The 27,123-nt window shown below is 41.1% G+C and overlaps 1 protein-coding gene and 1 pseudogene across 1 annotated transcript; one reads left to right on the top strand and one right to left on the bottom strand.

Moving 5' to 3' along the window:
• Window positions 1-5,616: 5,616 nt before the first annotated feature.
• On the bottom strand, window positions 5,617-15,514 carry tal2 (T-cell acute lymphocytic leukemia 2). Its single transcript, XM_088336539.1, has 2 exons — window positions 15,427-15,514; window positions 5,617-9,508 (listed from the first exon to the last, which is right to left on the bottom strand). Exon 2 carries the CDS (start codon window positions 9,484-9,486, stop codon window positions 9,130-9,132), a length of 357 nt encoding a protein of 118 aa, XP_088192665.1. The 5' UTR covers window positions 9,487-9,508; window positions 15,427-15,514; the 3' UTR covers window positions 5,617-9,129.
• LOC148366114 (U2 spliceosomal RNA) lies at window positions 14,649-14,737 on the top strand (annotated as a pseudogene).
• Window positions 15,515-27,123: the final 11,609 nt, after the last annotated feature.

Below are 27,123 nucleotides of genomic sequence, written 5' to 3'. Positions count from 1 at the left end.
ACGAGTATTTTCAATTTGCAATCTTCATCTTTTGTTTATGAATTAGTGGTAAACGCTAGAAACATCATTTTTGAGGGGTTTAAGCTATCTTGTGATAGGTCCTATGTCCATATAGTTAGAGGAGTAAATGTTCCGTAGGCCTTCAAAAATGAGTCGAAATGGCAAAAATTGACTGGCTGAATTCTTCCCATTTGAGAGAAACGTCTTGCATTGAGTGTGTTAATGTTTTTGATTTTGGAATATTTATTAGTATTGGCGAGAAGATAGCCTTGAGGAAAACATTTTTAAACAGGCCCTGATGAGTTAAATATGGGTAGATCTTTCACATAAGTCAAGTACCCTTGCTTCACTAAGGAAATCTTTCCAAATGCGACCCAATAAATTAGATAATTCCGGAGTTCTTCTCCCTCAATTTCCAGAAGCTGTCAAGATTCCAAAACTCCATATCAAAGAACTTCAGTCGTAAAGACAGCCGTCCTGCGGTCATCCCGAGGGTCACAGGAGGGTTAAATACTTGTCAAGCCGAGGTCGCTTTGGCATTAAAGCGGAGCGTCCTCCTGATTGTTTGCTCAACTGGACAGCGCTTGACTTCGGGGTGACTTTCGAGGTCACAAGTTAAGCTGCTGAGGTCAGTGGGCACTCCGTGGCCCTCGCTATTTGACCGACTCGCTGGTCTTGTTGGGCGCTAACAAAAGGAGGTAGGAAAATGTGCTTTCAACTTGGCCAGGCTGTTGCTATTTCTGTTTCACACATTCAAATGGACATTTCTAATGATTTATATGTAAATATGTATATACCGTAAATTCCGGATTATAAGCCGCACCCACCACATTTTAAGAGGATAACCGCTTTTATACTTACACAAGGCGCACCTGTATATAAGCCGCATGCGCCCACATTAAAACATGTAACACAATCACAAATTTATCCCAAACCCGACTTTGAGTCCCACAATTGTAACTGAATATAAAGTGCACAGTCCAAAAACCACAGCCGGCAAAATGAACTGAAAATGATACCAGTGCTTAAGTTTTGATGCAGACCTGCAGAGTCCGGGCCCCATTAAAAATATTCGAAGGAAAAAAAAAAGTATATTTCTAAAGGTAAGGGTGGGAAAAATATATATCCACTATTGTACGCTGCGTCCACAAACACGTCTCACCTTTACTCCACTTCCCGTCAGCCCCCGTTGTTTTCGCCCTTTCTTTTTGATTCGCCCGTGGAAAACATATCAGAATAGGTCTCTAACATACAAAATATACAGTTGCAAATACATATTATACATGGTTACACATATTTATAAAGAAAGACGGTACACCGAGAGAGTTTTCAAAGCTTTAATAATAATATTATAACTTTCATCTCAACCCGTGCCTGTGAAGGGTAGCAAAACGCTACTAGCAACATGCTCGCAACACATTAAACAGCTCTGTTGAAAAATATACCATACTTGTAGTTATCACAGTAAATCGCCCTCATCTTCCTCCTTATAACTGACGCCATCAAAGTCGTCTTCCCCAGTATTGGAAAGAGACTATGTCACATAGACGTTGTCCCACGCTCCCTTATTCAAAAGCACGCTAGCAACACGCTCTCAAAGTAGAGTTTACGTGCAATAGCTTTGTTTCCTTCTTTATCGGGCTGCTCGATTGCATTTAGCTTGAAAGCTGCGTCATGTGCCTTTCTTTTTGCAATTTGCATGGTGAGGATATTTCTACGCTAATTTAATATGTGCACAAGCTAAGACGTTTCAGTCTTCTTCGGCGCATATATTCCACCGGTCTAAATCTTACCTTTTGTAGTGGCGGCTGTTAGAAAAAATTACATAAATTGGCCGCATCACTGAATAAGCCGCAGGTTTGAACGGTTGGGGAAAAAAGTAGCGCTTATAGTCCGGAATTTACGCTATGTTGTTTTTTTTTTGCTGTAATTTGCGCCCATCAAAAATCTTTAGTTGTATATGTTTAGGCACATTCTGTCATGATTACCCAAGTGGAGCCACCTGGGGTAATCATGTGGCGCGCTGGAATGTGCTTCCTGATTGGTTAATGCTCCCTTTTTAAACGCGTTACGCGGAGAACTCTTCGTCGGAGGATACTTTTTACCCCGTTTGACTCGCTTGATTTTCCTGTGTATTTTTGACTTGTTTACCTGATTCTGCCTGCCTCGATCCGACCTGCCTCCGATCCGACCTGCTTTCGTCCCACGCTACGATCTTCTCTTCAGTCCTGGTAAACTCGACCTGCCTTCGTCCCACGCTACGATTGATCACGTCTCCCGCTAACCCTTACGCTTCCCCAAATAAAGAATTGTACGAACGCTCTGGGGTCTCCTGCTCTGTTCTGGTCTTCTCCTGACACATTGAATTCAAACTACACTAAAAGATAGTGTTTTATACTTTTATCTATTAGTGCAATGACTAATCAGTCGAAAAATACTGGTTACTAATAGCGCAAAACCCTGTGTGCAACAAGAATTGAACCCGGGTGGCGGTGGTGAAAGTGCAGAAACCTAACCACTAGACATTTGTGCTATATAGCCAGGGTTGGGTAGGGATCTCCGGCAAAACTAACGAAAAATGCGACAGAAACAAAAAGAAAATAAATCCAAACAGCTTACAGCTTGCCAACATCATTTTTGTCGTTCCATGTATTCCGTTACTCCCCAAGCCTGCACAAAATTTAGTAATTTCATTCATATTTAGCTTATTTTGTCTTTTATTAGCATATTTGGTATTGGACTAATCCAAAAGTAATTGAAAGTACTCCAGTTAAAGTAACTTTACCCAACCCTGATACTGTAAAATAGCTTGGATAGTATTATGTTGAAGGACTTGCTGTTTTCTCTAACATTCTTTGGTGAGGAAGTGGAGAGACTATATAATTCGAATCTGTGATGCAAATCAACGTTTCTGGCACCGTGAGTAGAAAGTGTGATAATGAGATCAAATGTAATGCCTTTTTATATGTTATCACTGATGGTGTTGTGTTTAAGTGTTGGCGACCTCAGGTCGGGTTTGATTCCTGTTCCATCAGGGTTGGGTAGGGTTACTTTAACTGGATTACTTTCAATTACTTTTGGATTACTCCAATACCAAATATGCTAAAAAAGGACAAAAGAAACTAAATATGAATAAAATTACTAAATTTGATTGAAAATGATTTATTTTCATTTTGTTTCTGTCACATCTTTTGTAAGTTTTGCCGGAGATCAAAGAGATCAAAGCCAGGAGAGAAAGCTTACCACGTGTTGTGAGTCATCATTTTATTCATATTTAGTTTCTTTTGTCTTTTATTAGCATATTTGGTATTGGAGTAATCCAAAAGTCATTGAAAGTAATCCAGTTAAAGTAACCCTACCCATACAGTGCTATGCAATTGTGTCCAGCAAAGTTTTTCGATCAATCGATCATTGCACTAATGTGGTAGTACACCTTATAACCTTGTGTAGTTTAGCACACGTACTAGTATACTGTAATTACTGCTTGCATTTCTTATCCACCGTATTCTAAGGTATGTTATAAGGTGCAATTTCACATTTCTTGCTAATTTTGGATTTTGAGGTGCACCTTCTAGTCCGGAAAATAGCATATTTTACACGCCAAAATGTCCTCATTTGATTTCAAATTTAATATGTTTTGAAGTGTGATGTTAAATGAAAATCCCTCATAATAGTACCATGATTTGCTTCCTAGTTGTATGTTGTTTTAAAAAAATTAATATCAAATAATATTTCCTTCCTGTGTATAATCTGGGACAGCACGGCAGCTGAGTGGTCAGCACGTCCGCGGCATAGTTCTAAGATCATGAGATCGAACCTTCCTGTGTGGAGTTTGCATGTTCTCCCTGTGCTCGCGTGGGTTTCCACCGGGCACTCTGGTTTCCTCCCACATTCCAAAAACATGCAAATTGTCTGTCCCTGACCCTGTGGGCCCTGCGACTGGCTGGCAACCAGTTCAGGGTGTCCCCTGCCCACTGCCTGAAGACGGCTGGGATGGGCTCCAGCCCCCCTGCGACCCTACTGAGGATAAGCGGCGCAGTTAATGAATGAATATCACTTATTCAATTTTCGATTGTCTTTTCCTGATACACCTAAAAAATTACATATTTTTAGAACTCATTAACTCGTCTTTGATGTTTAAGTGAATTGATTACATTTAACTAAAATCCAAAATAGTATACAGAGACATTTGTAATTTATGCTAAATTAAATGGAAATAAACTCTGAATATCAAGATTTACATTTAAGTTAAGATGATCGATACCACTTTTTTTTGACCGACACGATGCTCAACTATGCCAAATACCGATACTACTTGTCCTGTAAATACATAACATCTCTTCTCTACTGAGTTTTTCTTAAAGGAATAGCAATCTACCGCAACAGAATATTTGTACTTAAATTAAAATGAACTTAATGGCAATTTAATATTGTTTTAAATTCAAATTTATATGTCATGTTTGTAAAGCAGTCAGGGTTGCCGATACTGACATCTGCTATGGACATGATACCTACAATTAAGTCTTCTAATAGAAAAGTAAAATAAATACATTTTAAAAAGCCGATCTCTTAATAGTGTCATGTCCTGCACGGTTGTCGTGGCGCCCAGCTGGCCCCGCCCCTTGACACCGGCTGAGACGCATTGAACTGATTGCTTGTGGAGTACTTAAATACTTCTTTTGGGACTGCCCGTTGCCAGACCATTGCTTAACCTTGAGGAAAACCTGTTCATGCCTGTTCGTTCTGAGTAATGCCTAGTTTGTAATTTTGATTGCCTTTAAACCTGTTTTGTTTTGTCCTTGGTCCGTTTGTGTGTTGGACAACTTTTATTTCTCAATTAAAGTGAAAGATCGGCTGAGCAAATGAGTTTTGAACCCGGTCCGTTTCCTGACAAATAGACCAATTGCCAATGCTATGATCTGATGCTAGTTGTTGATTACTGCTTAAACTGTCCTGGTTGACTTTTTATGAAAGAAGATAATTTCTTATTTTATCATCCCTGAAAAAAACAAACATTGTCAGGACCAGAACGGAAACAGGACCCAATTGCGTTACGTTTCTCACAAGTTTTATTGGAGGAAATAAAAGGGCTGCGCACACAATCCGGTGGTCGCTGGAGGGGGGAAGCAAGTCGCTCTAGTAATCGGATTGTGCTCCGAACGCGGAAGTGGATCTTCCGTAGCGAGCGATGGCGGTGTCAGAGACGGAAAAAACGGCTCGGTAGCCGGGACTGGGAGAGCAAGTCGGGGTCGGAAGCGAGTCGTAAGCCAGAACGGGAGAGTAGACATAGTCAGGGGACAAAAAGGTCGTAAGCCGGGGCGGGAGAACAGACGTGGTCAGGATCAAAAACGGGCCGAAGCCGGGGACAGACGGAAGTAAGAAAACGGGACAGGTGGGAGTCAGGGTCGAAAAAGGCTTGCCTAGTATTCACTGAGGTTCGCAGACGGACTGACAACCGGGGACAGACAGGACTGAGTTCCAATAGTGACAGGGAGCCAATCAGAACCCGCAGAGGTTGGTGCCAAATGAGCAGGCACAGGTGATTCAAATCGGTAATCATGACAAACATCCCGTTAGTGTTCTGCAATGTTTTCTGGTGTCAAAAGACAAAACAAGTTCTCATCAAACAGTTTATTCAATAAATAGTTCAAATAAATACAATTTGTCACAAGCAGGAACAGAAATCCCCAAATAAATTTCAGACGCTAATTAGTAGGGATGTTGGATACCATATTATCTTTGAGTAGTAATTATTACCAATATTGATACCATTACTGCAGAAAATCCATTCTTTACCTTTAAATCCTGATGTAATACTGCATTTATTCAATGGCAATTCATTATTTTAATTTTAGATTCCTTATTAAACTACCACGAGAAGGAAAACTAATACTGTTATCGCTAAAAGCTAAATGGTAAACTGAAGACCGCCAAAGCGCTTCCAATGTACTTCACACTTTACCTTTTTAGCCACACACACAGGGACAGCCAGAGGCAGCCATGCAAGGCGCCTAATTGCCTATAGGGGGCCTTAGGGTTCAGTGTCTTGCCCAGGGATACTTCAACACTATGGTCATGGTCCCAGGACGACCGCTCTACCTCCTCAGCTATTGCCGCCCTGCAAAAGCTTGTATTTAATGTATTATCATCAATAAAGATACCTGGTATTGGTACCTGCCAACCTTGTTTTTTTTTTAAATTGTACTTTGAAATCCCAGCATAATACCACATTTATAAAATGGTAATGCATCTTTATTTTTCGTTTCAGGTCCTAATTGTGAACTGGCCACTAAAGGCAGTCCTTACTGGTATCAGTTGTTAATGTGCGATACGATAGCGGATACAGATACTTTGTATCGGTAATTGTCAATCAAAACATTTTTGAAGACATTTTTTTAAGTTTATTAATTGCCATTAAATAAATACGATATTAACTTTCGAATTTTAGGTTCCCGATTCTTAAATTGCCATTGGAAAGCTGCCCTTACTGACTGATATCAGTTACCATTGGGACTACCTTACTAAAAGCATGTACGATCACAGATACAGATACTTTGTATCGGTCATTGTCTATTGAAACATTTTTGGAAGAAAAAAACTTCAAATCTCATAATTGTCATTAAATAAATACGATATTAACTTTTGAATGTTAGGTTCCTGATTGTTAAATTACCCTTGGAAGGCAGTCCACACTGGTATCAGTTACCATTGTGAGTACCGATACCTTCCTAAAAGCTGGTATGACCATTGAAACAGATACTTTATACTGGTTATCCCTCATCAAAATATTTTTTGAAAAATAATACTTCTAAACCCTTCCCTGTGATTTGATTTATTTGATAAAAATGTACATTTTAATATCAGATTCGTGATTGCTTGATAGCCATGAGAAAGCAATAATGATACTAAAACCTGGTATTATCACTGATACAGATACTTTGTATCGGTAATTGTCAAACAAAACGTTTTTTTTAAAGATATACCTTTAAATCCTAGCATAATATTGCATTTGGGATCAAGAGATCGCAGGTTCGATTCCCGGCTCCTCCGTGTTATATGTCGAAGTGTCCTTGGGCAAGACACTGAATCCCTGATGCCCCCAATAAGCAGGTTGGCACCTTGCATGGCTGCATGGCCGCTATTGGTGTGTGAGTGTGTGTGTGTGAATGGGTAAGTGTAAAGCACATTGTAAAGCGCTTTGGGAGGTCTTCATTGACTTGAAAAGCGCTAAATAAATGCAGACCATTTACCTAAATCCTAAATGTGTAATATTGACCGCTAGATGGCACTGTGTTGTCTTGTACTAGAAAGAGCCAGTGATACAAGACACAGTGCGGCAGCAGGATGCCGGATAAACATGGCGCTGATCTAAGTAGGGATAGCACGGTGCAAAAGAAACATACATTTCTCGTCCTATGATTTGTTTTTTAATTAACATTGGTATGACAGTATTTTAGTATTCAAATCAATGTTTTGGGTTTTTTTTTTCTACCAGATGAAAGGTTTTTTTGTACCACTAGAATGTATTAAATACTACACACTGTCCCTTTAATGAGAATATATCATTCTTTTAATTCCAGGTTCCTGATTGTTGAATGGCGAGAAGGAGGTCCATACCGGCATCAGTGACCGCTGTGAGTACAAAACCCAACAAAAAAGTTGTATTATCACTGATGCCGATACTTTGTATTATCAATTATTGTTTTTTAAAAGATATACTTTAAATCCCAAGATAATACTGCTTTTATTCAATGGCAATTCCCTATTGAATATCAAGTTCCTTATTAAATGAGCAGTCCATAACGGTATAAGATACCATTGTAAGTAGCGATACCTTACTAAATGCATTTATCATTACCGATACGGATACCTAGTATAAGCAGGGTTGGGTAGGGTTACTTTAACTTGATTACTTTCAATTACTTTTGGATTACTCCAATACCAAATACGCTAATAAAAGACAAAAGGAACTAATTACTTTTGTCTAGCCCTTAATTGAGTTTTTCCTTGCCCTCATGTTGGTTTCAGATCAGGGGATGGTGTAATAGTCTGTAATAATAGTCTGTGCAATAACCAGTGCAGCCCTTTGAGACTCTTTGTGATTAAGGGCTATACAAATAAAAATGACTTGACTTGACTTGACTTAAAATGATGACTCACAACACGTGGTAAGCTTTCTCTCCTGGCTTTGATCTATTTGATCTCCGGCAACACTCACATAAAATGCAGGAATGGGTAGGGTTACTTTAACTGGTACTTTCAATTACTTTTGGATTACTCCAATACCAAAAATGCTAATAAAAGACAAAAGAAACTAAATATGAATAAAATTATGTCTCACAACACGTGGTAAGCTTTCTCTCCTGGCTTTGATCTATTTGATCTCCGGCAAAACTCACATAAAATGCAGGGTTGGGTAGGGTTACTTTAACTGGATTACTTTCAATTACTTTTGAATGACTTCAATACCAAATATGCTAATGAAAGACAAAAGGAATTAAATACGAATAAAATGATGACTCACAACACGTGGTAAGCTTTCTCTCCTGGCTTTGATCTCTTTGATCTCCGGCAAAACTAACATGAAATGCGACAGAAACAAAATGAGAAGAAATCCAGACAGCTTGCTAACATCATTTTTGCCGTTCCATGTATTCCGTTACTCCCCAAGCCTGCTCAAAATTTTGTCATTTTATTCATATTTAGTTTCTTTTGTCTTTTATTAGCATATTTGGTATTGGAGTAATCCAAAAGTAATCGAAAGTAATCCAGTTAAAGTAACCCTACCCAACCCTGAGTATAAGATACTCCCCCATCCCTATTAATCAGCATCACAGGGAAAAAAACATGAATCTTTGGCGAGATGAGTTGCAAACTGCACAGAAATGATGAAAAAACAATAAGAGTGCAATCTCGTCGGTCGAGTCGAGAAAAAAAGAGATGAAAAAGTGCTTTTTGAGGTGCCTCTTTGGACACAAATTCTGTAGCTAACTAGGGACTATGAAAAGACTCATGCACAACACATACAAACGCAATGCTGCTCATGTGCAGTCCTCACAAAAGTGGAAGATGGGATCCGCTAAAAAAAAAAAAAAGCAGTTCCGGAAGTCCGTTTGGCCCTCGGCAGTCCTACCAGGCCTCGGAGCTCCCGCAGGAGGATCCGGGCGAGGACGGCGCCTCGGTATCGCTAGCGAGCGTCCATGGACGCGAGGGCGAGCGCAGCTGCTCCATGTTGCCCCGCAAAAGCGTGAGGAGGGCGGCGGGGGCGTGGCGGTTCTCGGTTCGACCCCCGCCGCCTCCGCTCTGGCTCTCCAGCAACCGCGTCAGGAAATCGATGTAGCGCATGGCCAGTCGCAGGATCTCGTTCTTGCTGAGTTTCTTCTCGGGCGGATGCGTCGGGATGAGTTTGCGGAGTTCCGAGAAGGCGCTGTTGACGTTGTGTTGGCGCCAGCGCTCGCGGGTGTTGGTGAAGACTTTGCGGGTCATCGTGAAGCCAGGCCTCGGGTTTCTGCTCCAGACCGGGGGGGGGGGGGGGGGGAAAAGGCTCGTGTGAGTTCATTTATTTTCTGTCAAGCCTTCGGTAGAAGAAATCCTCTAGTCACTAGGTGTCAAAGAGGCGGCCCGCGGGCCAAATCAGGCCCGCTAAGGGATTGAATCCGGCCCGCGAGACAACACTCAGAGAAGCGCAAGAGAAAAACAAGCTGCAGGTTGAAATATGTCAACTTGATGTTGCCAAAACCAGGTGCCTCTCACAAAGACACTGTACTTGTATTCTCTCTCTCTCTCTCTCTCTCTCTCTCTCTCTCTCTCTCTCTCTCTCTCTCTCTCTCTCTCTCTCTCTCTCTCTCTCTCTCTCTCTCTCTCTCTCTCTCTCGCTCTTTTCTACCCCTTTTTTCCCACTCTCTGTTCTTTCACTCTCTGTGTCTCTCTTTTTCTCTTCCTTTGTTGCTCTTTGTCTCTTTCTCTCTCTGTGTCTTTTAACCTCTTTTGCTCTAACTTCCTTTTTCATTTTCCCTCTTTTCTCTTTCTCTCTTCATACCCTTCGTGCTTTCTTTTCTCTTTTCTGTCCTGTCTTTCTATTTCTCTTTGGATTTCTTTCTTCCTCTCCCTTTTTTTCCACCTCTCCCACGACTTTTTATCTCTCTCTCTCTCTCTCTCTCTCTCTCTCTCTCTCTCTCTCTCTCTCTCTCTCTCCCTCTCTCTCTTTTCCACCCTGTTTCTCCCACTCTCTGTCTCTTTCACTCTCTATGTCTCTCTTTTTCTCTTCCTTTGTTGCTCTTTGTCTCTTTCTCTCTCTGTGTCTTTTAAACTCTTTTGCTCTAACTTCCTTTTTTGTCTTTTCTCCTTCTCTCTTCATACCCTTTGCGCTTTCTTTTCTCTTTTCTCTCCTGTCTTTGTATTTCTCTTTGGATTTCTTTCTTCCTCTCCCTTTCTTTTCCCCTTCTCTCACGACATTTTATCTTTTGTTTCTCACGCTCTCTCCCTCTCTCTCTTTTTCTCTCTTTGTCCTGTCCTCTCTCCTCTTCCCTCCCTCTTTCTCTTATTTCTTTATCGCTCTTTTTCTTTCTCTTTAATCTACTAGTCCGGCCCCCGACAGAATGTTTGTTCTATCGTGTGGCCCCCGGGTTAAAATGAGTTTGACACCCCAGGGTGATTCGATGACACTAGGGCCTAGTGTCATCGAATCACCCTGCCCTACTTTCCCCTTCCCCCAAAGACGGACCTTTTTTACATGTGATCACATAATATTAGCGGGGACCAATGTTCCCTCTAAGCGGCGCGCTGTGCGCAATCGCGCACCACTTGCACATTCTCAGCGCACAAGCAAATCTAGCCAGCTCACAAAAATCAGGGCTCGAAATTGCTAATTAAGAAGCGAATTAAGTCAAAGTTACAGTGCATGAAGGTCAAAATACACGGGTTTCCCTGACGCTGTGTTCGAAATGCAGTATTTTGATGGCAATGTCGAAGTAGAACGAAGTTGAGTAAAGTCAGTAGAGTTTTTCGAGAACCGGCTTCTTTGGCTCGGCTCACTAAAAAGAACCGGCTCTTTCGGGCCCAAAACGGCTCTTCAGGTTGTTTTTGCTTCTTTAATCCCTACACGACCAAATATTATGTAAAATTGTGCACAAAATGAATTAAAGGAAGGGGGGGAAATAGAACAAAAAATAGAAAGATACCAAAATGAAAAAGTAGTCAAATGCTGAGAAAAAAATAAACGAAAGGAAGAGGAAAAAGAGGGAAACATCCAGAAAAAAGCCAGAAAAATAGAAAAGAAAGAAACAAAGGAAAAAAGTAAATAGAGAACAAAAAGAAAAAAGTAACACCTAGGAAAAAATAAACACAATGAGATTTTTTTAAAGGCATTTAAAAAAAAAAAACAGGGAAAAAGAAGAAAAAGTTTGTGTCACATTCAAATAATTTCCAATTATCCCAAGTCAATATTGTTGCCAACATTGTACTTCCACTAAAAAATGTGATTAAATACAGTTGTGTATCGTGCAACCGACTAAATAAGCCCCCAAAAATGTTAGTATTATGCGACAAAAGATACCGGAAAAAAAAAAAATGGAAATCTTGTGAAAGAATTGTTGGGAAAACAAATGACGTTTGTAGGCCATACAACCTTTGCAATAATACATTAGTCAATTCATTCAAAAGTGAAATATTTTTTTGCATTGCCAGAAACTCAGCAAAATGTAATTTTATGTCAAGTTTTAGACATGTTTTATAATGATTTAGTTGCCGCACTTGGGATTGCTGTTGCTCACTATTGTTTCAAGCGTTGCTCACCGACTTTGAGTGAACGCTCAGACCCGTGGAAAATTACAGGGAACATTGGCGGGGACAAAACAAAGATTACTCAATACTGTCCATGCCTTGCTCTCTGCTCGCCTCCCTTTGTGGTCGCAGTGAAATGCTTTGTCAAACCTCTTTATCTTAGCTTTTGGGATGAGACTTTTGTTACTCCCTTTACCCCGTCGTCCTCCACCTGTCTGCTCTTCCATGTTAAATATTTTTTTCAATCGGGTCACTTAAGCGTTTTGTGTCCATCCGTCCATCCATTATCCGTACCGCTTATCCTCAGTAGTGTCACGGGGGTGCTTGAGCCCATCCCAGCTATCTTCGGGCAGTGGGCAGGGGACACCCCGAACTGGTTGCCAGCCAGTCGCAAGGCACACAGGGACAGACAATTCGCTCGCTCATTCACACCTAGGGGCAATCTGGATCGGACAATTCACCTGACATGCATGTTTTTGGAATGTGGGAAGAAATCGGATTGCCCGGGGGAAACCCAGGCAAGCACGGGGAGAACATGCAAACTCCACACAGGAGGTTCGATCTCATGACCTCAGAACTGTGTCGCACATGCACTAATCACTGCGCTGCCGTGCTGCCCCGTTTTTTGTCAAAAGTCAAACGGGCCCGCACCCCCCTTGGTAGAGCCCCAGGGGGTACCGCACCACTCTTTGAGAAAAGATTATTTAAAAGGAACACGATATATAACATGTATTTATTTATTTTATTTCATTTGTTTCCACTATGCCTATCTGCCTTTATCTTGCTTCAAGCAAAGCTGTTCAGAGTGGAACACACTAAGTAGGAGGATTGAGAGGTGGGGGGAGTGCTGTACGGGGACATTATGCTCGTCCCCACGTTTTTGCTAGTGTAGCATAAATTGGTCATGTAATAAGAGGTCTTCTTCAAGTGCAGTCCAAACGTTAACCCAGATTCCCAAAAAGATTGGAAAAGAAGAGTTTATTCAAATACGTCTAAGAAATGCACACACTTGCATGCGTCATGAAGGAACTGACAGAGGCTGCAATGATGACACAAGCCAGGAGATGGTGGCAGTGAGTAAAACAGTTCCATATTCCATTAAATTTCTTTAGTATCATTAAGGTTCATTTCAAACATCCTTTTTGCTGTAAGGAATGGTCTCAAAACTTGGTGCAAGCAGAGTTCTTACGTAAAAATGTCACAAAATACTGCTAATGAGAAGACTGCAGATGTAATCACCTTGAGCTATGTGTCATGGTTGCAGTTCTAACCTTCAGAATAAAATGGTCTTTCATTCCATTTTGAAAATTCAAATCTTCAGTCATTTGTCTTTAATCCTCCTCCACCTGACATTATTTTGTATAACTTGGGCCACCAACGCTTGAAAAAATCTCCAGGAATTGCATAGTGCATTCTGATAGGTTACCTTCTTCACTTGTGCATCGATAACCTCACTGTTTAATATGTGAGTAAAAGAGCTTGTATAGAATTTTGTTTCCTGTTTTTGTGCAGGTCTGCATCAAACCTTAAATACCGGTATCATTTTCCGTTCATTTTGCCGGCTGTGATTTTTGGACTGTGTACTTCAATGAAGGACGTTTAGTTTCAACCGCGCGACTTGAAGTCGGGTCTGGATAAATTTAATGTTTGTGTTACAATTTTTTAACCTGGGCGCATGCGGCTTATATATAGGTGCGGCTTGTGTATGCATGAAATCGGTTTTCCTCTGAAAATGTGGTGGGTGCGGCTTATAATCAGGTGCGCTCTATTGTCCGGAATTTACGGTAAGTTAGGATGGTCGATACCACTTTTTTATAATATTTTTTTGTTATTGACGCAGTGCAGAGTCAGTTACCTTATCAGAATGCACTATCCAAATCAGTGTTTTTAGCACCATAGGTAAAAGTAGTGTAATGTTGGGATACGTTGTTAATGCCTTTTCGCATGTCATCTTCACCACTAGAGGTCTATTACCGCAAATTCCGGACTATAAGCCACTACTTTTTTTCCAAATGTTCAGCCCTGAGGCTTATCCGGTGAAGCGGCCAATTAATGTAATTTTTCTAACGGCCGCTTATGACGAGGAAGACTTCAACTCCTTACCTTATGCAAAAACTGTCTATATGACGAAGGTTCTTTCAGATGGCGAGGAGACGCCTTTTGCAGCGACAGTTATAGAGAGGAAGATGAGGACGGTATAATGTGAATTTAACAATTGCGGTATGCTTATTTAACTGTTACATTTGATACATTGCGTGCGTGTTGCTAGTAGCGTTTTGCTACCCTTCACAGGCACGGTTTGGAATGAAAGTTGTAATATTATTATTAAGCTCTGAAAACTCTCTCGGTGTACCGTCTTTCTTCCTAAATATGTGTAACCATGTATAATATGTATTTGCAACTGTATATTTTTGTAATGTATTTATTTGAGACACTTATGATGATTTTCACGAGCGAATAAGAAAGAAGCGGCGGAGCAAACGCGGGCTGATGGGAACTGGGGGCGGGTAAAGGTGAGTGTTTGTGAACGCAGGAGACAATAGTGGATATATATTTTTCCCACCCTTACCTTTGGAAATATACACTTTTTTTCCCTTGGATTACTTTCAACGGGTACCCCGACTCTGCAGGTCTGCATCAAATAATAAGTAGCTTGCTCTATTCACTCCACATATCGGCCCGGTATTGCAGTATCACCAGGATAGATGCAATAGCCCAGCATGCGACGGCCAACTGTGCAACTTACAGCCGGCCATGAGTTTCATACTGTGTCGGTATGTGTCGGTTAGGCTAGTTCACTTGTGAACTAGTCCTGGACTGTGCCGGTATGTGTCGGTTAGGCTGGGTCCTTGACTCAGTACAGATAGTTGATTTTTGCAATTGGGAGATGGAATAAGAGCTTGCTCTGTCCACTTCACGCATCAGCCCGGTATTGCAGTACCTCCGGGTACGGTGCAGTCGCACTGATCGCTGCTTGGCCCTCTGGTTTGGACCTTGACTCGGCCTCTTGGCTGGGAGCAAGTGTCTCGACCTCTTGGCTTTGCAGTGTATTATGATTTGACCGATAACGGATAATTGATAAAGAATATAAAACAATAAACCTCTACAACTAGGAGCAAGTGTCTCGGCCTATTGGCTTTGAAATGTATCATGAATTGACTAATAATAGATAGCCGACGAATGATAGAGAATATATATCAATGACCTTATACAAAATCCCCCCGCCAACACCAACAAAGTAGTTCATTCAAAAGACATCCATCATTTAATGTGGGCGCATGCGGCTAATATACCGGCGCGGCTTGCGTACGTACTAAGTCGGTTTTCATCCCGAAATGCGGTGGGTGCGGCTTATAATCAGGTGCGCCTTATAGTCCGGAATTTACGGTAGTAATGATAGGTTCTCAGCGCCTTCTCTTCAATACCTTTTAAAAACATTAATTTGAGATTTCAATCTGCAATACTCAAAATTGGTGACGGATCATTGCTTAAATATGGAAACATACGGTTGGATTCATATCCAATCTTACCGTATTCTGTGTTATATAAAGCGCACTTTCACATTTCTGGCCGTTTTGGGATTATGAGGTGATCCTTATAGTATGGAAAATACGGTCATTTCTAAATATAAGGAAGCATTCCTACCTTGGTGCTCAAAGATGTCCTCTTACGAGAGAGTCGCGGGAAGAATGAAATTCTGAGCCGCATGCTGCAAAAGCAGGACGAGGTCTGAGCTTTTATAGCCGGCTCTGGAATGACGTGCTCATTGTCAAGAGAGGAGGGGGCCAAAGTGGGCGTCATCAAGGGCCCCCTATTAACCCCCTCACCGTCCCATCACACCGCCCATCTATTAGAACCACAATGTGGCGTTTTCCTCATCATCATCACTTATCGCTGTGTGAACACTCCCGAGTGAGCATTCTCACTCTGCTCCTCTCTTCCCCGATAATTGATATTTTGAGGACCATTATTGATGTCCTTATCATCGGATTGGACTAATTTGGGAATTACTTTCATGTTAAACTCACATTATGCAATCATGTTTTGGTGAGATTAATAAATCTTTTTGTATGTAAACACTATAGAAATATCTTGTTGTTCTTGAATGTTCACAAAGTAGCTCGCAATCAATGTTCCCTGTAATTTTCCACGGGTCTGAGCGATCACACCAAGTCGGTGAACAGCGCTTAAAACAACAGTGAGCAACCGTAATCCCAAGTGTGGCAAGATAATTCATTATCAAACATGTCTAAAACTTGACATCATGTTACATTTTGCTGAGTTTCCGGCAATGCCAAATGATTTTTCTCTTTTGAATGAATGGACTCATGTACAATTGCAAAGGTTGCACGGCCTACAAACGTCGTTTGTTCTTACAATTCTTTCACAAGATATCCATTTCTTTTTATTTCCTGATATATTTTGTCAAATAATATTGACATTTTGGGGGGCTTATTTAGTCGGTTGTAAGATACAGAACTGTACTTAATCACAGTTTTTAGTGGAAGTACAATGTCGGCAACAAGATTCACTTATATAATTGGAAATTATTTGAATGCAACACAAACTTTTTCTTCTTTTTTCCGTTCTTTTTTTTCTATTTTTTTTTAATTTCTTTAAAAAAAATCTCATTGTGTTTATTTATTCCAAGCTGTTACTTTTTTCTTTTTGTTCTCTATTTACTTTTTTCCTACATTTCTTTCTTTTCTTTTTTTCTGGCTTTTTTTTCTAAATTTTTCCTTCTTTTTTCTCTTCCTTTTGTTTCTTTTTTTCTCAGCTTTTCACTACTTTTTCATTTTGGTATTGTCACGGTCGCCGTGGCGACAAGTCTGCCGCGCCCCCGAACTCAAGCTGGAGCAGATCAGCTGATTGCTGGTCTGCTACTTAAGGCTGGGTTGTGGGTTTGGCGGGCGCTGGCTCATTACACATTCCACGGTCTGTTATGCCTTGTCCTGTTTTAGTTTTAAACATTGTCCGTTCTGTTATGCCTTGTCCTGTTTAGTTGAGTTGGAAGAAACAACTGTTTGTTTTGTCATGTCCCAGAGTTTTGGACAACTTTTATTTTGGTGAATAAAAGTTTTGGATCGTTACGCAATTGAGTTCTCCCTTCCTGCCTCCGTTCCGGTCCGGTCACCCCTTCCACTCCACCACGTCTCGCGACAGGTATTTTTTACTTTTTTGCTCGATTCCCCCTTCCATTAAGTCATTTTGTGCATAATTTTACATAATATTTGGTCTTGTTGGGATTAAAGAAGCAAAAACAACCTGAAGAGCCGTTTAGGACCCGAAAGAGAAGAAGCCGGTTCCCCGACAAACTAACTTTACTCAACTTCGTTCTCCTTTGACTCGACTTCAAAATACCGCATTTCGGACACAACGTCAGGGGAACCCGTGTATTTTTACCTTCATGCACTGTAACTTTGACTCAAGTCGCTTCTTAATTAGTAATTTTGAGCCCTCATTTTTGTGCGCCGGCTAGATTTTCTTGTGCGCTGAGAATGTGCGAGCAGTGCGCAGCTTAGAGGGAACACTGCTCGCAATATAAATAATATTGTCAGGACCAGAACGGAGACAGGACCCACTTGCGTTGCGTTTCTCACAAGTTTTATTGGAAGAAAAAGAAAGGGTTGCGCCCACAATCCGGTGATTGCTGGACGCGGGAAGCAGGTTGCTCTGAAAACTCGGAAGTGGATCTTCCGTGGCGAGCGATGGCAGTGTCGGGGACAGAAAAACGTGTCAGTAGCCGGGACAGGAGAGCAAAAACATGGTCGGAAGCGAGTCGTAAGCCAGAAATGGAGAGAAGGCGTGGTCGGGGACAAAAGAGGACAGAAGCCGACACAGGAGAGTAGACGTGGTCGGGATCAAAAACGGGTCGAAGCCAGGGAACAGGTGAGCAAAAAACGGGACAGGTGGGAGTCAGGGTCGAAAAAGGCTTGCCTAGTGTTGACTGGGGTTCGCAGACAGACTGACTAAAGGGGACAGACAGGATTGGGTACGAATACTGATCGAGAGCCAATCAGAACCCGCGGCAGTTGGCGCCAAAGGAGCGGGCACAACTGAGTCACATCAGTAATCATGACAAATATGGATTCATATTTTAATTAGTCTAAATGTCATTTTATTGTCATTAGTATAATTATAATACAATCATGCTAATAAAATAATTTCTATATAATATAAAATGCATGCCCCCCACCCCAAGAGATATTCAACTTATTGCCTTATTTCAGGCTTCAAACTTATTATTAAAAAACTCAAAATATTTTCGAAGAATCGGCACAATTGTCAAAAGTAGGCGTTGCCAAAATGCTTTAAACACAATAAATGCTTGACTCACAATAAATGAAGAGAATTTTTTGAAAAGGGTGTGAACACGCCTGTCATATCTATTTAGAAAACTGGCTTTTTTTGTCTTGACTCACTGAGAGGAGCCAGCTCTTATGGCTCTCAAACAGCCCCTCCGATTTTTTTTTTTAATCATATATTATCAATAATAAAAAAAACTAATGCACTAAATTATTTAGTAATTAGTAATTAGGTTTGTAGTTGATGCCTGAAAAACACATGAAATACGAATAAAAATATTCGGATCTAAAAAAAAAATTAAAACATAAAACAATTTTAGCTTTTTACACACTGAACAGATTTCAAGTCGAACAACAACACACCATCTCTGAAAATGCAAAACGATAAATTAGAAATCAAAAATATTAATTTTCGGGTGCTATAAATACCGTATTTTCCATACATAAGGCGCACCGCATTATAAGGCGCTATAAGTGCATGCTGGTTTAAGATCAGGTAATTGTGCAATTTTATAATTGTAATCCTGTGCAGTCCTTCGAGACATTTTTGTGATTTAGGGCGTCATAAATAAATGTGACTTAACTTGACTTGGCTAAAGTAGAGGATGTAGTTACGTTATGCAACCGTTAGATGGTGCCGCGCTAAAGGGAATGTCAACAAAACAGTCAGATAAGTCAGTCAAACTTTATTAATAGAGAACAAACAAGCTTTCCGCAATCTTCATTCACTCCCAAAATGGATAAACAGCTGTTTTATTATTTTCTCTGAGGTAAAGCATTTTCGTGACACATCTTTAACATGTGGCTTAACATTTTACTTTTCCTCCATTTAGTCAACACGCAAAAAAAATGTCTGATACTGTTATAGTTCATTAAATTGCAATCGCAATATAGTGACACTCGTAATGTGCAAAAACAACAAGTGCAAAACAATAACAATAAAGCAATAACATAATAACTGTAAAATGTAAAACGTAAACACACACCAAGTAGGACCACCTCTGAATTCTTTAATGTTAAGTTCCCGTGCCAGCGCTGTTGCCTTAATTCGAATTGTGATTGTGCTGACACTTCTACTTGCTGCTCTTTGTTCAACAACCCACTGTTCAAGTGTGTCCTCTAACTGTGGCCATCTCGCTTTTATTGCCACGGAAACTTTGTTTAGTCTTCCTTACTTGGCGCAGCTTATCCTCATGCTTCCTCCACTTGTTGCTGCTCTATTTCCGTGTTCTACTGCGTGACTGATCGCCTTGAGTTTAAACTCTGCGGTGTAAGCGTGTCTCTTAATAGGAGCCATTTCAGGGTCTTTATACAAACGCACAAATAAAAGAGAATCGTTGTTTAATATTTCCCAGTATGCACAGCGCACTTCTTCTACGCTAAAAATGGAGTCGGTGGCTGCTTCTCTTAGTTGCGAGACCTTGCAATTCAATATTGATCCATATATAAGGCGCACCGGATTATAAGGCGCAAGCTTTTTTTAAAAAAAAATCCGATTTTTTGTGCGCCTTATAGTGCGGAAAGTACAGTAATTGATAAAATGCAAAAAAAATAAATGTTTACATTTTTATTCTAAGCATTTTAGATACAGATCCTCTGATAAAAATGCAAAAAATATGAATTAAGTAAAACAAAAAGCAAAAGATCGTCAATCTCTAAGATCAAATGCTCTCTGCTTCGGAGCAATCGTATAATATCGTTAATATGAGTCCAAATTTGGCACCTTTTTTTCTTTTTATATATATATAGTACTTTCTCTCTTTTTGTCTTCTGTATTGAACTCCATTACTACCCAACACTGACAGAGTCATTTCCCTGTCTGTAAACAAGTGATGTATTGAAGCTGCGTGTCCGCTGTTGAAGCAGAATGGCAGAATTCATGTCAGTTTACAGCAGCCCATTGACACAAAAAGATAGTGGTTCATAAATAAGATAAGCTCAAAATAGCACAATAACAACAACAAAAAACGTTTTTTTGATCAGCGCTATATTTCTTTCTTTGACGGTACTGGAAGAAGTGAAAAATTGGCTTTGGAAGTGCTTGAATTTGGCCATTAAAAATGTATATGTCCCCTGAAACTAGCACCGAGCCCAGAAAACAGAGAGTTTAATAGTGAAGCTGGAGAGGTGTAATAGGAGAGCAATCGGGATAAGTGACACCAGGTGTGGGTGGAAAATAAAACCAGGAAGTGACCAAAAAAGGGCAAGTGAGAGAGGGAGGGGGGAGGAAATCAAACCTGACTGCATGACTGGGACATAGAATGCTTGAATTTGGCCATGAAAAAGGTGTATGAACCCTGAAAACTAGCACTTAGCTCATAAAACGGAGATATAAATAGTGAAGCTGGAGAGGTGTGATAGGAGGGTAATCAGGACAAGTGACGCCAGGTGTGGGTGGAAATTAATGCCAGGAAGTGACCAAAAAATGGCAAATGAGAGAGGGTGGGGGGAGGAAATCAAACCTGACTGCATAACTGGGACATAAAATGCTTGAATTTGGCCATGAAAAAGGTGTATGAACCCTGAAAACTAGAACTTAGCCCAGAAAACGGAGATATAGATAGTGAAGCTGGAGAGGTGTGATAGGAGGGTAATCAGGACAAGTGACGCCAGGTGTAGGTGGAAATTAAAGCCAGGAAGTGACCGAAAAAAGGCAAATGAGAGAGGGAGGGGGTGAAAATCAGACCTGACTGCATGACTGGGACATAAAATGCTTGAATTTGGCCATGAAAAAGGTGTATGAACCCTGAAAACTAGCACCTAGCCCAGAAAACGGAGATATAGATAGTGAAGCTGGAGAGGTGTGATAGAAGGGTAATCAGGACAAGTGACGCCAGGTGTAGGTGGAAATTAAAGCCAGGAAGTGACCGAAAAAAGGCAAATGAGAGGGGGAGGGGGTGAAAATCAAACCTGACTGCATGACTGGGACATAAAATGCTTGAATTTGGCCATGAAAAAGGTGTATGAACCCTGAAAACTAGCACTTAGCCCAAAAAACAGAGATATAGATAGTGAAGCTGGAGAGGTGTGATAGGAGGGTAATCAGGACAAGTGACGCCAGGTGTAGGTGGAAATTAAAGCCAGGAAGTGACCGAAAAAAGGCAAATGAGAGAGGGAGGGGGTGAAAATCAAACCTGACTGCATGACTGGGACATAAAATGCTTGAATTTGGCCATGAAAAAGGTGTATGAACCCTGAAAACTAGCACTTAGCCCAAAAAACAGAGATATAGATAGTGAAGCTGGAGAGGTGTGATAGGAGGGTAATCAGGACAAGTGACGCCAGGTGTGGGTGGAATATAAAACCAAGAAGTGACCAAAAAAGGGCAAGTGAGAGAGGGAGGGGGGAGAAAATCAAACCTGACTGCAGGACTGTTACAAAAATACTTAAATTTGGCCATTAAAAATGTGTACAAACCCTGATATGACTTGACCTGACCTGACCTGAAAGTCATAGTACTATCCCCAGAATTTTTGCCAATCTACCTGGGAACTAAACATTAGGAAATTCGTTTTTGTGGGGAATTCCACCCCCATTGTCAAAATGTGACCCCCTTGTAAACTGAGATGTCGTTTTCCCTCATCCTACCGCAGTAGACACCGGTTCCAACCCACCGTCACAAAATCCATTACGCTGCTAAAACCTTGCCGACGGCCATATTTGTATCCCACCTAAATGGTCCACAAAAGCTAAAAGTAGCACATCCAGATTGACAAGTGAACAATGTGAGTTTTGTGCGCCGGCGTGGTAATCTTGTCCAAACCCGCACATAAATTAGCCAGGAAACGCTCATCCACGCTTACTAAAAAAACAGCCCCAGTTTAACCAATTTTTCTTTTTTTTTTCAAACACCCTTCAAGTGTTGTTTGAAAGACGCAGCTTTCCGTGAGGCTCTCTGTGTGGAGTAGGAATTAGCATAATCGGATTAAAAGGGGCCGGGATTAGGGTTTTTCGGGAGCCCCTTTTCTGAATCAACCATTCATGGGCGGCGCCCTCGTGGCCAAGAGGCTGCACCTGCAGGCCCGACGCCGCTAAATTCCAAATTTTTGAACGTCTTGATAGTGGAGCCTATCGTAGGAAGAAATTGTCCTGGGGTCCGTACGGGGCCTTGCAAATGTATTGGCCCCCTAAGAACCTTTTGACATATTGCCCTATTTCAGGCTTTGAACTTAGAGGTTGAAAAGTCCAAATATTTGTTTAAACTTATCAACATGTCGGACGCACTCGTGAAAAGAAACCAAATTGAATCCGCATTTTATATTGTGCTTACATCCTGAAAGTTTTGGACTCTCACGTTTTCGAAATTTAATGTTGTTGATGAGATTGAAATTTCTTCATGATGAAGCTGTTATACAACTTTTATTACCAATTATATACCAAATATGCTAATAAAAGACAAAAGAAACTAAATATGACTACAATTATGACTTACAACACGTGGTAAGCTTTCTCTCCTGGCTTTGATCTCTGCAAAACTAACATAAAATGCGACAGAAACAAAATGAAAATCAATCCCAACAGCTTGCCAACATCATTTTTGCCATTTCATGTGTTCCGTTACTCCCCAAGCCTGCACAAAATTTAGTCATTTTATTCATATTCAGTTTCTTTTGTCTTTTATTAGCATATTTGGTATTGGAGCAATCCAAAAGTAATTGAAAGTAATCAAGTTAAGATAACCCCACCCAACCCTAGTCGTAATTAAAGTATAAAGATAAGCCTTATTGTAAAGCTATCCATTCGAATTGCACTATACAATGAATAGTGTGTGCTCGTTACTCCTTGAGTTGCGAGTACGAAAATTTGAGAATTTTTTTTATCGTCTTTAAGCTTTGTTTTGAAATTTAAGCTCCCTCGAGGTAAGCCTCATTGTCATGATGACTGATTAGTATCACCTGTGCCCGCTCATTTGGCTACCTGATTGGTTCCCTGTCCCTTTTTAAACCCAGTCCTGTCACTCTACGGTTGTCAGTCCGTCAGCGAACCTCTGTTGTTACAAGGCAAGCATTTTGACTCCCGTCGGTCCCGTTTTTCACCCATCCATTCCTGATCTCCCTGTTTGTCTCCAGCTACGACCTGTTTTCTTAATTATGTGAATTATTTTTTCACCCTGGTCAATCCTGGAAGAGGGATTACCACGTGTGAGGTCCTTTCTCAAGGCTTCTATTTTTTCCTCACACTGAGGTTTTGGAGTTGTTCCTTGCCCGCATGCTGGTTTAAGATCAGGTAATTGGCTCATCTCATTAGCCGTACCGCTTATCCTCATTAGGGTCGCGGGGGGGCTGGAGCCCATCCCAGCCATCTCCAGGCAGTGGGCAGGGGACACCCTGAACTGGGTGCCAGCCAATTGCAGGGCAATCAGGTAATTGTGTAATTTTGTAATTGTAATCCTGTGCAGTCCTTTGAGACATTTTTGTGATTAAGGGCTATATAAATAAATGTGACTTGACTTACCCCGACCATGTTTTGCTCTCCCTTCATGGCTTACCACCTGTTTTTGATCCCGACCACGCTTTGATCTCCTGCCCTGGCTATCGACCTGTTTTTTTTTCCGTCTTCGACACCACGATCGCCCGCTCCGGAAGATCCACTTCTGCATTCCGAACACGTTCCGATTCTCTGGGCGGCTTGCTTCCCGCGTCCAGCGAGCACCGGATCGCGGACGCTGCCTGTCCTCTTATCTCAATAAAGTTGTGGTTAATGTTACGCATCCCGGTTCTGATTCCATTCTGGTCGTGACACTCATATTATGTGAAATAAATGCAAATACAAAATACAAATATTTAAAAAAAAAAACACATTTATAGTCAATCAGTGTTCATTTTACCTGTGAAAAGTGATGGGTCCCGGGGACTCGCATGCTCAAAAATCTATGGGTCCCAACAGAGATCTATGGGTCCCCAAAATTTAGTGTTATCGAGGTTGAAATTGTAAATCGGCGACAAATATATAATTATATCTATATATTCATTCAGTTTTAATTCACTTAATTGGTAATACAAAGCAGTTATCACTTAAGATTTTTCAGTTCACAAAAATATTGTACATTGTACAAAGTAATATTGCTGAAATATTAGTCTATATATTCATGCAATTTTAACCACTTCAGATTTTTCAGTTCATATATTCTTCGTGGTTTGCTGTCCCGCCACAGTTGTAATGCCTTCTCAAGGTCCAATTGCAGCAACGGAATTTCCATAGCTAATTTGTGGTTTTTCATTGTCTTTGTGCCGATCCAATGTGCTTTTCTGAAAGTTCGTATTGCGAAATGATTTATGCAATCCAGTTTTTTGTCACGCTGGGTGCACGCATCACAGAACATGTAGCCTCCATTATCATGCTCCACATAGCGTAACCAGGAATATAATAGAGTCCATTTTTGCAGAAAAGTCCTTTTCTTGCTAGGAGTATTCTTTAGTTTATCTTTCGTCGAATCGTTCGCTTCAAAACACGTGTTTTCCTTGCCTTCGCGGTCTTCTGAGGAATTTCTCCGCCGTTTTTTCGTGCCGGAATTATTGCCGTTGTTACCACTTTCTGTATTATGTTTCGACGTATTACCGACACTGAAGAAATTACCATTTTTTTTGTTGATTTGCACCTAATACCGACTGTTTTTACGGAGGCATACTTCTCTTTCACTCGACAACTTACATCAATTATACTCGCCAGTATTGAACACTTTAAAATTTGAGATAGGAGTTTTTTTCATTCCGCAAAGATGATTTGTGATACGTTTTTGGAGGTACGACTTAAGTTATCGTACTTTGCAAAAAAAAAAAAACGCAGTTGAATTAAATCAAAAGCCAATATTTGTACTTGAGACCAAATTCCGTCTGGCAGGGATAAGGACAGGGGAGACAAACTCATTTTAGCTCGGGGTAAGAAAAACATTCTCTGGTGGCCAAACTAGTAAATGAATGGCATCAAAAGTAAGCCTTGTCCGGAGGGCTGGGGGTCTTTTCAGAGGCTCACAATTATATTATTCAGGGATATAAAACTTTTTTATACATTTATTATTAAAGTTTTTTTTTCCTTCACGAAGATTTCATTTTTTGCCGTTTAGAATTTATTTCTATTACAGTTTATTTAAACTCACGGCATACAAACATTAATTTAAATGATAAATGTAATGCTTTAGAAGTCTTTCTGCCTTTTATAATTTCTTTAATACAAATGTTTACCTGAATATGAGAACTTGGCTGTCAGATTTCAAATCTATAATAGAACGATTCTTCAAACTTCTTTAAAAACCGCCAGGTGCTCTTTATCTACATTTTGTATTTTTCATACTGCCTCGAACGGGGCATGTTCATGTCTTTACTTTTAAGTAAAATAACATGGGGATAGGTTTTCTCAATGTTCTCTGGTTGATTAATGGTCGTTAGCAAATGCAGCTTTACGGGTGCTTTGCGAGTAGCACCTGGCTTTAGCAACAACTAGTGGAGATCTTTAAAACTGCAAGTCATTGTTTAATGCAATGCAGCTCATTTGTTCCTGCACTTCTCTCAGCAATGTCTCAAAGACCACGTGTAATGATGTGGCATGCCACATTTGGCCTGCGGCCAGTTTGACACACTGTCACGGTTGCCATGGCGCCCAATTGGTCCGGCCCGTGTGGCGCCAGCTGCGGCTCGTTGACAGATTGGCTTTCCGTCTATTTAAGCTCAGTGCTCTGACTCTTCCTTGGTCAGTCTGTCATTGAACCTCTGCTCTGCAAGACGTGGGTTCTGACTCGGTCCTGTTTCCTGATGGTATTCCCGTTTATTTTTGTCCTGTTTAATATCAGTTTCCAGTTTCGTTCCGGTCTATTTTTGTCCTGTTTATTATTCTCTCCAGTTTTCGTTCCCGTCCTGTTCAAATTCGATATCCTGTTTCAATATCAATCCGGTCGTGCCCGTCCTGTATCGACCCTATCTGTCCAATACCTGCACGGGCAATTTGTATCGATCTTGTTGGTCTCTGGCTTCCTGTCCTTCCACGCCAGACCGCTGCCTAACGTGCATGACTCCCCATTTCCCGTAAAATAAAAGCTTGTCACACATTTGGGTCCTGATCCTGTTCCGGTTTATGACACACACGTGGATCACGACAGTGGCCGTTTAATACCGGGTGGCACCCAAAGGAAAAGCCTTATTTTTAGCGTATACCGTATTTGTTGGTGATTTTTTTTTCACCCCCAAAGAAGTCAATTCGGCCGCGCGTTATTCCCATTGCATCCAATATAGGGTGTTGGATGCAATGGGAATCAAACCCAGATCACAGCAAAATACGCGACAAATACAAACCACTAATCCACTAGAATATAGACTATTTTTATGGTGTCTTACGTTGTTGTAATGGAGCATTATGGGAAAGAGCTCAGCTAAAACAATGTGATACACCTTTTTTTACTCAGGGTACCAGATTGTAAGGATGAGATAAAAGTTGTAATTTAGATGGCTAGTGGTCTAGTGATTACGCAGTGTGGTTGGGCTTTCCATTGTTATTATCACTCATATTATTGGGCTGGTCCGTGGTAGGTTGCTGACCACAGCAATAGGACATATTTTCATTTGAATTCTTCGGGTGATTTATTTAGGAATTTCTGCTTAAACACGCCCCTTTATTATTTAACGTTCCAATCGATATTTATTTTTCGTCCGTAACACCTTATTTCCGAATTGGACGGAACCCACATTTTCCCCCTCCAGCCTCATCCATCACCTGTACGCCCGACCCAGGTTGATGGATGCTGTCGGACACTTTAACTGCGGCTGCGATTGGTCGATAAGGAGGCGACCTTTACACAGGCGGCCCCTTTCCCACCGTACAATCGTGGCACCATTACGCTCGCTGTTTGCCCACCGAGCCTTTAACGCGGCTCTTCGGACACGCCCCCTCCCCGCCTTTGTTCCCCCCGCGCCATTAAACAACATTGTGTCCGTCTTTTTTTCGCCCCCTTCCGTGCGTCACGGCCTCGTTAGCTGGTTATTGATGCCGGGCAGTCAGTGTGGGATGAGCCAGTCCGGACGCTCCCAGTCCAAGTCCCTGGGGGTGG

Source organism: Urocampus carinirostris, chromosome 5 (assembly GCF_059441175.1).
Source record: "Urocampus carinirostris isolate Australia breed hairy pipefish chromosome 5, RoL_Ucar_1.0, whole genome shotgun sequence".
In the NCBI taxonomy this organism is placed as follows: Eukaryota; Metazoa; Chordata; class Actinopteri; order Syngnathiformes; family Syngnathidae; genus Urocampus; species Urocampus carinirostris.
This window is presented reverse-complemented; position numbering and strand designations above follow the sequence as displayed.